At 47.0% G+C, this 18057-nt stretch overlaps 1 protein-coding gene across 2 annotated transcripts in view; it reads left to right on the forward strand.

The window, feature by feature from the left end:
• Positions 1-18057, forward strand: part of Adcy5 (adenylate cyclase 5) — a 132107-nt gene that overhangs the window by 69030 nt on the left and 45020 nt on the right. For both annotated transcript variants that reach the window (XM_004642181.2, XM_023702168.1), the window contains 2 exons: positions 14090-14239; positions 16838-16959. In XM_004642181.2, coding sequence (XP_004642238.1) covers positions 14090-14239; positions 16838-16959 — 272 coding nt within the window. The remainder of the gene's footprint in view (positions 1-14089; positions 14240-16837; positions 16960-18057) is intronic.

Here is an 18057-nt window from a genome sequence, read left to right on the forward strand (position 1 = left end):
AGGTTTGGTTCTGTACCTCAAGATGATTGATATTCTAAGTTGGCATCAATCACCTTGGGGTGCAGGACCAAACCTCTAAGTGATTGATGCCCACTTAGAATATCAGTCACAGCCATTCTTCCCTTGGGGGAGCAGATGGTGAGCACCTCTTCTTGTTCTTGCAGCCTGGCCTTCAGTGCATGCGCCTCCAGCCCCAGCTCTTGCATTGACCTCGCAAGGGCCTAGCGCAGTCTGACTGCCTATAATATTTCTACCTAACCTAGCTGTCTATAATAGCCCCCCCTCTGAAAAAGTACCCCTAACTGCTGTGAGAGAGCAAGGGTCGAAGACCGATCTGGCTGCTTCCAGCTGAAGAGGGTCATAGTTGTGATCGGCAGTCAGACACTCCACAGAGGGTCTATCTAAAGGCCCTCAACAGGCGCCCGGTGTTCTTGTCTTGGGTAGACATACAGCTTTAAGTCTGGAGGAGACAAGGCCACAGAACAGTTGAGTCTGCATGGGCCAAATAATAAAATCGACACTATCATTATGAATATAGCCAACAAGGTTTTCTACCAGGAGGAGCCTGTAATAGCTTTTCATGAAGAAGATAAGAAGAAGGTCCAGGGAATTTCAAAACCTGCCATGTTATTAACCTGTCAAATGTCTTGAACAGCTATTGTATTGAGATATTAGCAGAAGAATCAGGAATGTACACACAACGTTCAGTTTTTGCACAAGTATCCTTTTGGGATGCTATTAGAATATCTAATGCCATCTGGTTTTGGGGAATGGCTTGCCTCATTAATTTTACTTTTTCAGGGGAGAGACCTGCCATGCTGCCATGTCATCTAAGAATAGTCGGTTAAGGGCTTTGGGTGTTGCACGACACCTTCTAACCCTAGGGAAGGGATAAAGATAGGAGCTAGATGACCGTACCTGTGAAGCACACTTCTAGGCCATCAGCGCCACAGGCGGGGCAGGTTTGCAGGTTTGTCAGTACTTTTGACATTTCTGCCTTGTAACCTTACAAATCCCAAGTGCATCTTTCTATCCAGGGGTAGGCAGGGCCACAAATTGGTTACTCAGGACCAATGAATGTCCCTGAGGGCTTCCATCTAATTCTGAGTCAATTAAACTAGTCTGTTGCAAACTAGTCTTCAGCCTGTAAAGTTGTTGTGTGCACACATTGTTCAGGGGGTGTCTGTCTCAGGTATTTAGTAGAGGTAGGCCAATGAGAACAGGAGTGATTTTTCTGTTCTCAACATAAGGAGGCCTTCCTACTAAGGCCTTCCTTCTTCCTATAGTGGGAGTTAACTGTAGGTAATCATTCCATGTCTGAAAATAGCCCTCTTGATATCTGTGGTTATTGGCCCTCAGGATAGGACTATCTTATATAATAGAGGTTCTACAAGAGTCTTTTAGTGGCTTCAGTGGCATTGTTAGTAAAAATTATATTATGTCCAAGATCGTTAAGAGTATAGTTTATAGGCCATTCAGCTACCTTGTAATGGTGGGCTAAACTATGAACCATTGAACTGTTCCATAACTCACCAGTGTAGTCTTGTAGGCTATTCCAATTATCTCCTTGGCGTGGGGATACCCACCAAGGAAGTCCAGATTTACTGGACAAGGGGAGCAGGCCTGTTATCCAGCAAGGTGTTTGTTGTAATGATTTTATATATTCTTTTTTTCTCATTTATGTATTTGGTACAGGGTCTCACTACGCACCTGGGACTTATAGTGATCTTACTGTTTTCAGCCCTTTGTGCTCTGGGTTACAGGTGTGCGCCACAGTGCCCGAACTCAGCCCCTGGCTCAGCGCGTCTCAGGGGCGGGACCAGCGCTGCATGCAGGACTGGGGATTGGACCCTGGTCCCTGTGCTTGCCAAAGCAGGTGCTTAGTCTGCTGAGTTATTTCACCAGCATATATATATATATATATATATATATATATATTTCCCCCCCCCCAGTACTGGGGGTTGAACTCAGGACCTTGTGCTTGCCAGTCAGCACTTATGCTGCCTGAGCTATCTCCCCGGCCCTTCAATATATTCTTATGCCCACTTACAAATTGCATTCTCCCTTAAGTGGTAAAGTGACCGATTAGTAAAAGGGCTAAGCATAACATCTTAGATTACTTATCTGAAGACTCTTCTTTTTCTTGAACAAGAGTCATTAAGTCTTCTCTGGGTTCACAGGAGTAGTCCAATGACGGTTCCTCACACTCAGCGATAGTCTCTGGTTCCCAGGACCTGACTCAGGTGTGGTGTATCCAGGAGTCCAGGCCTGCCTGATGGAGTTGCCAGGACCACAGCGAATGGTCTTTCTCTGGTTGGCCCTCCAAATAATATGGGGAATGAAACTCCTAACCTGCTAGATGTCTGAAACCCTGAGTTCATGTTCTCTAAAATAAAAAATGAATTCTAGGAACAATGGAAGAGTAAGAAGAATTTATTGAGAGAAAAAAGGTTTCTTTCTGAGGGACAGAAGGGGGCCCCAAATGTGGACGGCTCACACAGCTCTCTTTTTGATCTCTACCTCTAGCACTTTCCTCTTTCGTGTCTCTTCCCAGCTGTCAAATTAATCTTTCTGAAGTACAGCTCTGATCACATTGCCCTAGTGAACACTGGCAGCATTCAAAGTTATAATGATGGGAACGTGCTTGTGCTATAATATTTAGTGAAAAAAGCAGGATTCCAAATTATGTAAACAAGATCACAGCTTCACGAAAGCAAAACAAAAAGCCCTGAGTAGATTTTTAAAAAAGGAAAGAAGAAAAGGCAAAAGGAATAAAAGGAACCGTGAAGTGTTAATACTGGTTGTCTGAGTGATAAGTGGTTCTTGTTCTTTTCTGTGATTTTGAAATTTTCTATAATGAATGCACATTTTATAATTTGAAAAGCTAATCTACTTCTTTATTTTGCTATCAGGAACTGAACCCAGGACTTTGCGCTTTCCAGGCAGGCACTGTTTCACTGAGCTGTCTCCCCAGCCTGAAAAGCTAATGTCCTTTCATGTTTTGAAAATGTAGCCATCAGGAGTTTGTAATGCCGCTGGGTCTCATACCCACTCCTTACCTGGGCACAGAGCTGGTACCAGATGATCTAGCCTGAGCCCTGCCCTGCCCTCCCCTAGGCCAGCCTCACTTCAGTGTTCTGCCCCAGCCCTGTGGGCTGTCTGGCAATCCCTGTGCAGCACTGGACATTTTTCTGTCTACCCCTGTATTCTGAGGTCCTGCTGCCCTCTGCCCTCGCTCTCCATGATGCTCCTACTTGCAGCCTTCCTCATCGTTCAGCCTGGTAGGATCCTCTTCTGGTTTGACTCTTCCTGTTTGTCTTGTTCTACCTGACTTTGTACGTTTTTTTTTTTTTTTTACTTTGTTCGTATTTTAATTCTCATCTTATCTCTTCCAGTAGAAGAGACATGTCTTCAGCCTTCTACTCTCAAAGTAAAAAAGCAGATTATTTTTCCTTCTTTATACAAGTTTATCATTTTTTCTGTTAAGAGTAATATATACATGGGGCTGGGGATGGAGCTCAGTGGTTGAGCTCTTGCCTTATATGTATGAGGTGCTGGGTTCGATCCCTAGCAACACACACACACACACACACACACACACACACACACGAGTAATACAGCAGAAATGTTGGAAAGTCTTCAGTGGTCTAAAGAATAAGGTACTTTACTTACCTTATAGAGACATCCTGCCACTGTTAACATTTTATTTGTTTATTTATTTATTTATTTTTGGTGGAACCAGGGATTGAACTCAGGCCCTTGAGCTTGCCAGGCAAGCGCTTATTCTACTGAGCCACATCTCTCCAGCCCTAACATTTTAAATCAGTACATTGGAAAATTGGGATCACGCTGTATGTGTAGTTCTATATCTCCCCACCACTAAATGTTATATTTTTAAAAGTTACCCTTGACATTTTTTTCCAGAGAAACAATTTAAGGGCTTTGAGATATTCCAGCATAATGTGCACCATTATTTATTTAATCATTCAACATTTCATTGGACTTAAAGTTTTAAATTGATAATCATCCCTGGCATGAAACCCTGTCTAAGCTACTGGGGTTTCGCAGCATGGACTTCCAGAGAGGGCTGACTTTACGGGTAGATGGTTGTGAACATTTTTAAGGTTCCTCAAACAGATTACCAAATTGCTTTTCAGAAAGATTTTACCAGTTTGCATCCCCATTGATAGTGTGAAGGTGGGTGGGGAGGTTGTTCCATTGTATTCTTGCCAACACTATTACCATGGGAAAAAAAGCTGTGCTATTTTAATAGGCAAAATAGTGCTTGTATTTTTTTTTTTTTTTGCTTACATTTCATTTCATCTCACGTGTTTGTAAGCCATCTGTACCTATTCATCCACATTGTCCATTTTTTGGTTAAATTCTGTCGATTTCTTCTCTATTTCTTTCCATTTCTTCTATTATAAAATATTTCCTATGTTAGGTGTATTATCTCCTCTGTCATTTTTTTTCTCCAAACTGAATGTTTGGGAAATTAACTTGATGGAGGTTGGAGACTGCGGGACCTCTGGTGTTTATGTCTTCTTAGCCACGTCTGTGCCTGTGCCGTTACCAGCCTGGTGTCCTGCAGGATAGGGGCCAGATGGCCAGCTCTGAGGTTTCCCAGACACCCCGCAGTGCTCATCTCAGGTCACTCAAACAATGTTTGTTGAATGAATTAAGAGGTGCTCTCATTCATGGAATTACTATTACAGTGAAAGCTGTTATTTCTCTGAGGGATGCACGCACAAAATGTGAGGTCTCCTCCCTGTGGATAGTTAACCAAATACAACAAAAATAAAGTGTGTATGTCCACTTTCCTCTAAAGGCACAGCTGTGCAAGGTACAGAGTATATTTTCTCACTTGTTATTATTGCTATTTGCTTTATAAATTTAAGGGATGCAAAAGTCACAGTCAAGTATCACTTCACTCCACTAGCATGACTATCGATGAAGACAAGTGTTGGGGGAACTTGTGGAGAAAGTGGGAACCTTATACTTTTCTGGTTGACCTGTGAAATGGTGTAGCTGCTTTGGGAAACAGGTTACTCCTCAAAGTATGAGATGGAGAGTTACTGCGTGACCCAGGAATTCCTCCCCCAGGGCTGTACTGAAAGCATGCTTTCTTGCAAAGACTTGTGCATGAGTGTTCATAATAGCAACCTTATTCATAGTAAACCCAAAGTGGACACACTCAAATGCCTATAACTAATGGGAGGCAAATAAAATGTGGTAGATCCATGCTATGGGGGATCACGTAACCATAAAAGGAATAGTACATGTTGCCACATGGGTGAGTCTTTAAGAAAATCATGCAAAGTGAGCAAAGGCAGAAGCTACCTATTATTACATGCATTAAAATGTCCAGAAGAGGTAAATCCACAGAAAACTAAAATAGATTAGGGTTGATAGGAATTAGGAGTGGGCTGGAGTTAGGAAGTTGACAGTGACTGATGAGTATAAGGTTTCTTTCAGGGATGTTCAGAATGTTCTAGAATTACTGTTCATGGTTATATAACCTTGTGGAAACACTGAAACATTGAATTGTATAATTTAAAAGGGTGAATTTTATGGTAAATGAACTACGTCTCCATAAAAAATAATTAAGAGCAGTTATACCAGTGTATGCCTGGGCCCCATTAGGCAGCGGGAGCTCCTTGGAGAGTGTGTTGTGGAGGCTCGGCCCTAGATGCGCATTGAAGCTGGCAGTGGCTGGGAGTTGGTCCCTAATCAGCACTACTTTATGTGACCAGGATCTATGAAGAAGGCCTGGGGCACCTAGGACAAGGGTGAGAGAAAGTTGAGTGTTTCTTTATTAAATAGAATAAAACAAAACTGAACCTAAATTAAGTTGGGATAAATAACAGCTCAGTACAGTGGAGGAGCGCCGGCTCTGAGCTCAGGACAGTGGAGCCGTGGTGTTGGTTGCTGCTGCCATGATGTGTACCCTCAGGCACAGCCCTGCTGGAGCCTGTGTCTTCCTTGGAAGGGGCTCACTGCCACCTGACTGCTTACCTGACACATGTGATGAGGGTGACATGAAATGTTTCATGTGAGAACATTTTGGAGCCTAGAAACAACTATGCCCTGTCATTATGAAATACTTGTTTTTCCTCACATTTTGGTTTATCTTGTTTTTCCTGAAAGTGTTTGGTTTTGTTTTTAAGGTGTGGGTAGTTGAACCCAGGACCTGGCTCATGCTAGGGTGGCACTGTACCCGTGAGCTAGTCCTGAAACTTCTCTCAAAATACACTAAACAGATGCTAACTGGTGCTTTGTTCATGTTTCATGCTAGGACTTTAGTAACATTAAAGTTTCATTAGTATACATTAAACTTTTAGGTTGTATTGTAGATTAGTATCTACCAGAGACAATGAACTAATTAGCTGTTGTGGCCAGGGTAGGTGTTGAGGCAGAACTTGGGGTCTGATGGAGCCTTGTGGAGCACCCATGTCAGCACAAGAGCTTGCTCACGGGGAGTCCCGGAGGGCTTTGAGTAGGCAGTGTGACTTCAAAGATGTCCCTCAAGGATCTCTGGTGTGAAGGCTGGAGTCCTTTGGGAGGCAAGCAAAGCTCTTGGGTTCCGGAGCCGCAGCCCCAGAGCAGCTAGATCCTCTCTGGAGTGAAGAGGAGAGCTGTGGAGACAGGGCCTGTTTCTGTTTCCCCAAAGCCAGGGCTGGAGCTGGCTGTCTCCATGAAGGATCTCATCACAAGAGCCCTAGCAAAGATGCTGTGATGTTGTTCACCAAGAACACATAGAGCCATCCCAATTCTTTGTAAAGGAACATTCTAGATTTTTAAAAAAGTTTAAAAATACGTCTTTTAAAAAAAAGATATTAAGCACTTAGGGGCTGGTGAGATGGCTCAGTGGTCTGAGGCACCTACTTGGAATCAAGCTTGGCAAAGCGCAGGGACCGCGATTTCGGTCCCCCAGCACCACATGCCAGCCAGCCCCGCCCCCTGGTGGGCTGAGCTGCCCCCCCCCACAAATAAATAAAAATTTAAAAAAAAGATATTAAGCACTTAATTGAGTATGGTACAGTATACCAGGAACCGTGCTGATATGTCTTCTAAGTATAATTTAAGCTTATTTTCCCCTGATTTATTTTATTTTACATCTTAATGGGATTGCACTGAGGTGCAAGCTCAGCTCCCCTGAGCTTCCCACGAGCACTATAAGAGAAAAAGAAGGCTAGTGTGGGAGGAAGGTACCCCAGGCAGCTTGGCAGCTCCTTTTATTCAGGACTCATGTGGTCGGTAGCTTTGTGCATTTGTAAACTGGGAAGGGCCTGGACTAGGGAGCCTGGACAAATGTGCCTGTGGTTAGAGCTGCGGAGAACACACAGGGAGGAGGACCTTCCCCTTTACACCCCACACTAGGGAAAATGCCCCAAGCCCTGGGGTCCCACAGTGGTGGGTGGATGTAGAAGATCATGTCTCTCCTCTTTGGCTTGCAGTGTCCGGGGGTGCTGTCAGACTCTGATGTACAAGAGTGGTCTGTTTACTTTCTTGCCTGCGTCACACAGCAGAGAATCTAGAAGGGATGTGAGGCCACCTGAATATGCTGGGGCCCTGGGTGGGCACAACTAGGGACAGCAGGGGTGGCTTGAAAGGCTCCATGATTGGGTTACCAGGTGAAGTATGTATCATTAGAATTTCAGATAAACAGCTGATAATTTTTTAAAGTATAAATAGATTCTGTATCTTACATGGTTTCTACTTATATTAAAATGTTATTGTTTGTCTGAAATTCAAATTTAACTGAGTCCCCCACCCCGTTGCCAAATCTGGTTCTCTGGAGTACCCTGAGTCCTGTCACCACTGCTGCCTTTCCTGTGCATGGACACCTTGTGAGAGGCAAGCTGATTGCCTGGAACAGGAGCCGAAGAAAACTGCAAATTGCATGGGAATCTTTCTGATTGCTCCTCCCTAACTCGCTTCCTTCCAATATAATTCTAGCCTTCTTGTCAGGCACCTTTTGCAGGACTTGTGATCAGTGAGCTTATCTCAGGCTCCTCCTTCAGCCAGTGTCTGAGGCCAGCTACTTGGATTTCACCAAAGAGAGGCTGCACCAACTCAGGCACTGTAACCCCATGCATTAGGCCCAACCCCACACACTGGGTGCAAATCAAACCTGCAGCCTGAGGGGAACCCAAGATTTGGTTTCAGAAGTCCTGGGGTTTTGAGAAGCATTAAGCGTTCATAGGTACCTATCTTGGGTTTGGCCTCTGAGTATAGAATTCCGAACATTTCCCCTCTGCTGAGGTTTCTCCTGGGGTGGTCCTGGGGCCACCTGGACCCAAGCCATCCACAGGGCTTGTGTGAAAAGCAGATGCTGGGACTGTGCCCGGAGTTGAGGTTGCTGCCTGGTCCGCCTCTCAGTTCCATGTGATACGGTGTGGGCGTGTGCCACCCCCACCGCCATGTCCTTGTTCTGCCTACTGTACACACATGCACCATGTGCATGTGTTTATGTGGTTATTGTGTGTCCTGCGAGGCTTCCATGGGGAAGACTGAAGCCCTTCAGATAGGCCCTGTTTATCTGCTGTGATACTGCTGATGTGGTCTCGGGGTGAGTGAGGCCTGTGATTCCTTACTAATGGAGTCCTTTGCATAGAACAGGGTTTATCCTCAGAATGTGTTCACTTCTGGGACCATGGGAAGAGGCCAAGGTGTGAGATCATGCACCCTCTAGACTCCTTCCTAGGTGTCTGTAAGCAGGATGCCATCAGATCTTCTGGTGCCTCCTCTCTATTTATAATCTGAGCCTCTGCTCTGGGGCCTGAGCTCCCCTTAAGTCCTGACACATAGATTCCTGCTTTTCAGCAGACGATGTGAGTGAGCACACATGGGTGTGTACGTGTGTGCGTGCGCATGCACATGAGAGAGAGAAAGAGAGAGAGAGAGAGACTACTATTACTACTACTGTTTTCCACTGTTAGGTACAAGGTGTTGAAATCCCCGTTGCTCTCAAACTACAGCCCCCTTGTGCTACTTTGGGTTCTGTGTTTAGTGAATAGTACAGGAGCACTGAGGCACGGCAAGCTTAGCAAGACCATTTGGACCCCTATTGAGTTACTGTGCAGTGTTTTACTGGATTTGTACCTTCTGCTTCTATTGGCCTCCTGGCTGCAGGCAGAGTCAGGTTACAGCGAGAGCAATCCAGAGGATTAGTACAGAGATGCTGCAAGAGCTGGACGATAATCACCTTGGCGTCGGGTCGCAAAACCAACTCAGACTTCCCTCTCTGACCACGGAAAGAGGAAGGGCCACCTTTCCCTGTAGAGTCAGCTCCTTAGAGTCTCTCCTTTAGCCTCCTGTTCTTTTTTTATTAAGGTAATTTATGTGCAATCAAATTCACTCTTTTAAGTGTGTAGTTCTACAGCTGGAACAAACACACTGGAAGTCCCGTTACCCCAAAGGGTTTCCTCCTGCTGCCACTTTGTATGGCCATTCCTCTTGCCCTCGAAAAACTGATCTCACAGGTTGGCTCTTCCCAGAGTACCTTATGAATGGAATCAAATGGTTCCAGTCTTTTGAGTCTGGCTTCTTTCATGCAAGCATAATGCATTTGAGATGATCCCTACCATTATGCGTATCAGTAGTTCTCATAGCTGAGTAGTTGTCCATAAACATTCATGAGCACATTTTTGTGTCAACATAACTTTTCCATGTGAGTAAACAACTAAGAATGAAGTTGCTCGGTCATGTGGCAAGGGCGCATTTAACTTTCTTAGAAATTGCTGAACTGTATTTGAAAGTGACCAAACCAGTTCCCATTCCTACTAGTGAGGTATAGGAGTTCTAGTTGTTCTGCATTTTCACCAGTGTTTGGTTTTGCAGCTTTTTTTTTTTCATTTCATTGTTAACTTGACTTACCTTTAGTCATGCTGATGGTGTATAGTAGTGTCGCCCTGTTTTTTTAATTTGCATTTGCCTGATGGCTAAGCAGGGTGGACATCTTTCCATGCTTATTGGTCATCCTTATGTCTTCTTTGGTGAACCATCTAGTTAAGATTTTTTGCTGTTTTAAAAGTTAGGGCATTTGCTTACTAGCTGTTGAGTTCTGAGAGTTCTTTATGGACTTTGGGTGTACCTCTTCTTAGATAGGTTATTTGGAAATAATTTTTCCCATGTCGTGGCTTGTGGTTCATTGTCTTTTAAGTGTCTCTCTTTTTTCTCCTGAGATGGAGTCTCACTGTATTCCTCATGCTGGCTTGAACTCATGATCCTCCTGCTACAGCTTCCCCAGTAACTGAGATTACAGGTCCAAACCAGCTTAACAGTATCTTTTTAAGAGTAGATAATTTTAGTCAGGGGTGACTGCATGTATCCATAACCCCAGCATGTGTGAGGCTAGGTAGGGCAGGACAATATTCATGTGTTCAAGGCCGGCCTGGGCTACTTAGTGAGTTTGCCAGCCTAAACTACATAATGAAACCTTCTTTCAAAAACCAACAAAACAAAAGAGTGATATTTTTAATTTTGATGAAGCCCAGTTTATCTTTTTCCCTTTTCATCGTTTGTGTTTTGAGTGTGATACCCAAGAAATAATTCCTAGTTTAAAGTCCTGAAAATATATTTCTATCTTTTCTTCTAAGATGTCTGTAGATGTACCTCTCACATTTAGATCTCTGATCCATTCTGAGTTCATTTTTTCTATACAGTGTGAAGTAAGGGATCCCACTTTGTCTGCGTTAGCTAGTCAGTTATCCCTGCATCACTTGTTAGAAAGGCTGTTCTCACCCCATAAACTTGCCCTGGAATCTTTGTAAAAATTAAGTAACCACTTTTTCAAAGTTATTTTAGCTTTTTTTTTTTTTTTTGGTAGAACCAGGGAGGATTGAACTCAGGCCCTTGTGCTTGCCAGGCAAGTGCTTATTCTACTGATCCATCTCCCTGGCCCCCTATTCTTGCTTTGATTGCAGTTGTTTGATCTATAGATTGGGTTGGGGAAATTTGACATCTAAGACAATATTATAAGATACTGCATTTGCCCACACATGGCATGTAGCTATCCATTTTTATTTAGGTCTTTTTTTTTTTTTAACATTTATTTAGAGTGTGTGTGTGTGTGTGTGTGTGTGTGTGTGTGTGTGTGTGTGTGGCCAGCTCAGCTCACCAGAGGGCGCGGCTGGCTGGCATGTGGTGCTGGGGGATTGAACCGCGGTCCCTGGGCTTTTCCAAGCTTGTTCCAAATAGGTGCTTTAGACCACTGAGCCATCTCTCCAGCCCCTTATTTAGGTCTTTTAAATGTTCTTTTGTCAGTGTTCCCTATCATTCAGTGAACTAGTCTTGTCCATGTCTCCTTAGTCTATATGTTACATGCATTTCTGGTGCTATTTCAGTGTTACTTTGACATTTTTCACTTCTGGTTGCTTATGGATAGAAATACAGTTGATATTTTTTCTATACAAAAGCAAATATATAGAAATACAATTGCTTATGTCCTATGAGTTTTCTAAACTGGTGTATTAATTCTGGCAGTAGTTGCTTTTAGGTTCATTGGGTTTTTCTACATAAACAATCAAGTTATCGCTAAATAATGAGTTTTATCTTTTCTTTTATAGTTTTGTGTGTTTTGTTCCTTTCTTGTGTCTTATTGCATGGTCGACAGCCTCCACTACAGTGTTGAATAGGAACGATGAGAGGACATAGCCTTGATTCGTTCTCTGTTCTATGGGAAAACAGTCTTCATTAAATATGATGCTAGCTGTAGGTTTTGGTATGTGTCATTGATCAGATTAAGGGACTTTCTTTCCATTCTTAATTTGGTGAGTTTTTAAAAAAATTATGGAAATGGGCTGCATTGTCAAAAAATTTAGGAACTGTTGAAATAACCATGCAGTTTTTCTGTTTTAGTCTGTTAATAGGGAGGAAGTGATTGATTTTTGAAATTGAACCAGCCTTCATTCCTGGGATATGCCTCACCCAGCCACTTTGTGTTCTCTACGTCCTATGAGTTCCTTGTTCTGTCTTTTCCAGTTTTTCCTGTCACTCCTGTTTCTATCGTCTGGCACTTTCCTTTCTCTTTTCATCTCTCTCCTAACTAGAACACGCTTCAGCTTTCACCTCCTCATCATTCTCTTTCCTTCCCCCTTGGCAGTACCTGATGACTTCCTGCAGACCTGTTCCAAGTTCATTATAGCACGAATCTCCTTACCTTGTCTTAAATAGGTTTTTATGCCATGTGTTTGCATCAAATGATGGTGGTGGGATTCTAGGGTGGATGGGTTGAGGTGATAGGACCTGCAGGTCAACAGTAGTAGCCAACAGAAGTGGTGGGGCCGGTCATCTGAGCGGCTTGTCCCTCACACAGGCATATCCAGAGATATGTGGGGGCTCAGAGCACTGTGCAGCCAGGAGAGAGCCAGACTTCGAAGTGGGAGAAAGTCTCTTTCTCTTTACAGACCAGGACAGGCACATGGTCACAACTGGCATGGTGCTCACAGAGCCTCTAGACCAGGGCTGGGGAGGGTCAGGATCATTTCCCATCTGTGGTAGGAAAAGTCTTCAGGTAGAGGTAAGGGCAAAGCTAAGGTAACAGAGACAAAGATATTCTTTGAGAAAAATGTGGGAATCATCTTTTGGGCCATTGCCACGTGACCTGAATGAGTCCCAGAGGATGGCTCTTGGGAATCTAAGCAAGTATCTTCCTCACCTCAGAGCTAAGGGCCAACCTAAGCTGTCAAAGGATGGAGAGGCCTCAGTGGAAGGTGTGGGGATGGTCTGATGTTACCTGCCTGGGGTTGGAGTGAAAAGTCAAGTTGTGAAGAGAGGGACCAAGTATAGTTCAGAGCCCCCACAGCCTGGAAGCTGAGTGTCTTTGTATGGCTTCTATCCCATATGGCCCAAAGCTGGAGCAGGACCAAGCTCAGATCCCTGGGAGCTTTACCTGCCCAGACTCTGAAATATGCTATGTAGACTCGTTTTTGTGGGGTGTGTTACATTGTTTTGTTTTCCTTTAGCTTTTCAGCAAATTCACCTCAAAAGAGTATCCACTTCCTTGTCTCTGCTGACAGAAAAGGTGATGATGTTCTACACACACACACACACACACACACACACACACACACACCCTCTCAGTCAGCTTGGAGAAGGAGTTGGTGAAGAGTAGAGGAATGACAACTCCGACTGGGGTTGTCAGGGAGCCTTGGGATGGTGCGAAATAGTGGCATCCTGGAGAGGAAGGAGCTGAGGGTGCTGATCCCCACCGGCCAGGCCCCTTGCTCTTCCCAGACTATTTAGCACAGTGCTGGCCCTGATGGTCACCCGTATGTCCTGGGTTCCAGGGAGCTGATCTCTGAGATTAATCAGGCAGGACTGAACCACACGTTCAAAAGTGAAATCTCACTACTCTCAAGAAACCTTCCTTGCAGTGCCCCTGCAGCCTCCAGCAGACCCATTAACTTTTGTTACCATGGATACATCCCATATGCTTATCCACTAATTCTGTGTCATTTGGGCCCTACTTTATTATAGGCCTGCAGAGCTTTGAGCTTGGAGAACATCCACAACCCAGAATGGTTGTGTTCGGCTACTCCCAATATTCATCTGTGTAGTAGTCAGCTTTCCCACTGGTGGTTCTCAGTAGCTAACGGCTATGAAGGAGAAAGGTTTAATTTGGCTCCCAGTTTCAGGGGGTTCAGTCTGTAGTCAGCTAGCTGTAAGGCAGTAGCATCTGGCAGAAAGGCTTGGTGGAGCAGAGCTGCCTAGGGCAAGGTGTCTGGGAAGCAGGGCAGCAGTGCCAGAGCCAGGGCTGGGCATCCTCTGAAGTCATGCCTTGGGTGAGTCACCTCCTGCACGCAGGCCCCATCCCTGACAGCACATCTATCTCTTAACTCATCAGTGGATTAATCTGCCAGTAAGTATAGTGCCCCTGTGTTCCAGTGACCTTCCAAAGCCCCACCTCTGAACATAAGAGACTTGGGGGGGCATTTTAGATCTAAAGTGTAACAAGCTGATATAAGAGATCCTTGGCATCTGTTGGCTGCTGACTGGATGTGTTTGCTGGGAGGATTGGGATCAAGCCTCCAGTGGCTGGGACCTGCTCCCGGGCTCAGTCAGTGTTCTTGCCTGTCCCTTGCAGCTTGTCTCCAATGTCCTCATTTTCTCCTGCACCAACATCGTGGGTGTCTGCACCCATTATCCCGCCGAGGTCTCCCAGAGACAGGCCTTCCAGGAGACCCGAGAGTGCATCCAGGCCCGGCTCCACTCACAGCGGGAGAACCAGCAGCAGGTGAGTGAAGGCTTCCTGGGCCGGTAGCCTGAAAACAGTGGGGACATCTGGAGCTCTGCTTCCTCTCTAGGGCAGGGCTGGCTCAGCCGACTCTGGGATGGAGAGGTGCTTTCCCTGGGGCTGCCCAGCATTCTTCTCTCTGTGGGAGTCCTTAGCTCACCCTGCCCTTGCCCATGACCTCCTGAACCTCCTCACTCAGCTCTGTTTTGAGCATAAGCCAAGCTGCAGGATGGCTCCTTCTCCCTCACAGGCCCTCCATGACTCAGAGAGGTGAGAGCAGTCAGCATTTCCTTTACCTCTCCAGGACAGTCAAGAGAGAAGAGGGGACAGGTGGTACCATTCCCATGGTACCCCACAACTGGCTCTTCCTCTCTGCTCATTTTTGAGTGAGGTGGGTTCAGAAGAGGAAGATAGTTTTATCTGTCCCAGACTGTCCTGTGCAGGAAGGCTGGCCATTCACAGGGCCATGGACTCAGGCCAGACTTTCTCTAGGGCTCTAGCTGTTTCATTCTGAGGAAGAGGTCTTGCTGCTACTAAGATCTGGGTCACTACTGTCTCCTCACCTGTGTGTGGACCAGGTAGAGATCTGCTAATGAAATGTTACAGAGCTATGAAGCTCCCAGATGGGAGGCTGGGGTAAGGCAGCACGCCCAGGGCTGACAGTGGCAGTCAGCAGGGCTGTGGCTCTCCTACCACGTGTGGACCCAGCAGGACTCTTGTGAGCTGAGGTCCAGCAGACCAGAGGGTCCTCCTCCCCAAGTTCTTAGCCACATGCTGTGTTAGGATCCAGACAGATGGGAACTGAGCAGTGATCTTTGAGCATGGGGACATGGAGACGCTGGCTGGGACAGCAGCGGAATACGTGCTGTGGCCGGCCAGCTGCAGGGCAGTTCCACTGCAGCATGAACAACTCTGACTGTCTGGATGTGTGCTAGGTGGTCTTGGTGGCTGGTGAACCCCAGATGCACGTGAGGAATGAAGCGCTTAAGTGTCCGCAGGTCTTCTCTGTCCTGCCACGTCCCTTCCAGCACTGCCTCTGTGCCACTGTGTCTTGCCGGGTGTCCCACTTAGATTAGTCTGAGGCCTGACTGTCCCCATTCACTCTTGGGCCCCATCTGGACTCCTGGCCCAGCCTCTTGAAGGAGGCCTGGCTTGGCAGTGTCCTGGAGTCCTCTGCTGTCCTTGGTTGACAAGCTCACCTCATCTCGTCCACAGCACTCTGCACACGCCAGGCGAGCCCCTTCTTATCCCTGTCCAGGCCCAGTGGCTCTACTCTGTGCCTGGGTACCTTGCTTCCCCTTATGGCAGGCCAGGCTCCTCTGACCTCTGGGCCACTCCCCTTCTCTAGGTCAGAGACCATTTTCCAGCCCATCAAAGCTTATTTGCTCTGGCCCTCACCAGCTGCAAATGCCACCAAATCCACAGGGATTTGACGGAGAAACTTGCCAAACCACGTTCAGGCGTGGGGGTGGTGATGCGGGTGTTGGTGCTGTGTTTGATCCTGAGGCTCCCAGAGGAAAGAGCACAGAGTGACCCAGCATGGTGCTCAGGTACTGTGTGATGAGGGGGCCTAGAATGGGGCCCTGCCTGCAGCTGTCACCCAGCCCTCAGCGCTGATGTGGTGACAAGAAAGGAAGGTTTCTCATGAATCTAGTTATAGCACACGTTCTCCTGCTTGTCCTGTCACGGAATTGGCCTTTCCTGCCTGCACTCATGGGTGGCTGCTTTCTGAGTTTGGCAAATAGGAGATGGCCTTCGGTGGCTGTGTGTCCAGACACCTGGACACTAGGCAGACCTGGGGAGAGCTGCAACTTGCACTAAGTTATCCATTTCCTGAGCATCAGGCCCTGGGCTGTAGCACTGGAGAAGACACAGCTCCTGTCCCCAAGGAGGTCTCAGCCTGCACTTACCAAAGTGAGAGAGGGCCAGGTACTCTGTCTAGGTACCACCTGGCTGGCTTCTACTTCACGGTCAGCTCGCCCCCCACTGGCCCAGGCCCTCAGCCTCCTGTGGAGTTGAACTCCCCCATCCCTGGTGTCCACAAAGCCTTCTCCACTCACAGCACTCGCCTCAGCCTCAGTCATGTCATCCCTGCTCAGTGACCCCAGAGTACCCTGTCCCTAAGAGGCGGGAAGCTTTGAGAAGAAGGCTGGTTGTGACTTCTGGCACCCAGACTATCCCTGGAGCATGTGGATATGTAATAAGTATTTTATGACTGGGACTAAATGAAACTCATTTGATGCTGTCAATATCCCCATCTTGTTTTGGCTCAGAGAAGGTCAGTGGTTTGCCCAAGGTCACACAGCCTCTCAGGTTCTAACCCACAGTATTGTGCTTAGCACTGGCAGGTTCACCAGGAATATCCTTCCCGGTACAGCATGGTGGAGCCTGGGGAAGGACCAGAGTGTGTCTAGGGAGATGGGAATCAGACCATCTTGGGGCTGAACTCCAGCTATACACAGAGGTGCTAGTGTCTCAAGTCTGAGGAGAACCCAAGAGGTCTCCCAGGGCCTTGCTTGTAGGGCACAGGTGTGGGCAGGAGGAAACTTCTCAAGAAAGTAGAAGGAATGCTTATGAATCTCTGCGCTCTGTCCCCAGGAACGGCTGCTGCTGTCAGTCCTTCCCCGTCATGTTGCCATGGAGATGAAAGCAGACATCAATGCCAAGCAGGAGGATATGATGTTCCATAAGATTTACATCCAGAAGCATGACAACGTGAGGTAAGGGTGAGGCTGGGAGAGAGGCCAACCGGCAGGATGGGAAAACTGGAGAGCAGAGGAAATACCCCTAGTTCTTCCTTTTAAGGGGATGCAGCCCAGCAGGGTGGCCAGGGTTTTGGAGACTGTTTGGAGCAGGCTAGCACTGCCCCTCCAATCCTGAGTGAGTTAGCACTGTGCAGTTTAACTATTTTGGAAGATGAAGGGGGCAGCAAGGCTATATAGCACAGGATAAAGCAGGGGAGAAAGAAACATCAACAGCAGTTGCTGGGAGAACTCTAGCCTGAGAAGGGGGACAAAAAGCATTGGCCTGGGATCTCAGTGGCACCCTGGTCACCATCTCCATTGTCCTCGGGCAGCGTGTGTGCCTTCTATGCCCAGGCACGGCAGGTGTGGTGCAGGCATTGCCACCTTACCACTGCTGTCCCCGTATCCCCGCAGGATGGGTAGGAATGGCACTTCTGGTGTGCAGATGAAGCTCAGCAAGTCTGCGAGCCTTGGCCAGGTCCCCTGCCAGTAGTGGCAGAGCCAGGGTGCACCCAAGCTGGCCTGCTTCAAAACCTACACCCCCTTGCCGCGTATTTGCTACCACTCTAGACAGAAGCTGCTGCCAGCAGGGCCATGCAAACAGATGTAGATTAATAGAGTGCAAAATCTGCTGAGGAGTCCACAGGGACATGGAGTGATCCAGGGGCCTTCATCCAGCATGGCTCCTGGAGAGCCCAGCAACCCTCCCTGGGGCCCAGAAAAGTAGCCCCTCAGTGCTTGGAGAGGGTTACTTTCTCTGTGCGTGCTTCTTCCTTAAGTGGAATCCTCTGAAATCACCTGCGGGACCTTGGGCTGCATTCCAATAAAGGGAGTTAGTGAGTTGGGCAGACTGAATGAAGGTGAGGTTGATGGCAGCAGGCACGGGCAGCACCGTCCACACGGAATGAGCAGACCTGCCCAGAGCTCAAGTGTGCCCTGAGGTCTGCAAACGCCGGTGCTGCATTTGCGTCCTTATCTGTCTCTCATGCTTTGGGAGGAAATGTGGCTGCCCTCACACCAGTGCTTCGCTTCCCAGCCTGCCTGGCCTCCTGAAGCCCAGCGCACCGCTGTGCA

Source organism: Octodon degus, unplaced genomic scaffold, assembly GCF_000260255.1.
Source record: "Octodon degus isolate 3935 unplaced genomic scaffold, OctDeg1.0 scaffold00147, whole genome shotgun sequence".
In the NCBI taxonomy this organism is placed as follows: domain Eukaryota; kingdom Metazoa; phylum Chordata; class Mammalia; order Rodentia; family Octodontidae; genus Octodon; species Octodon degus.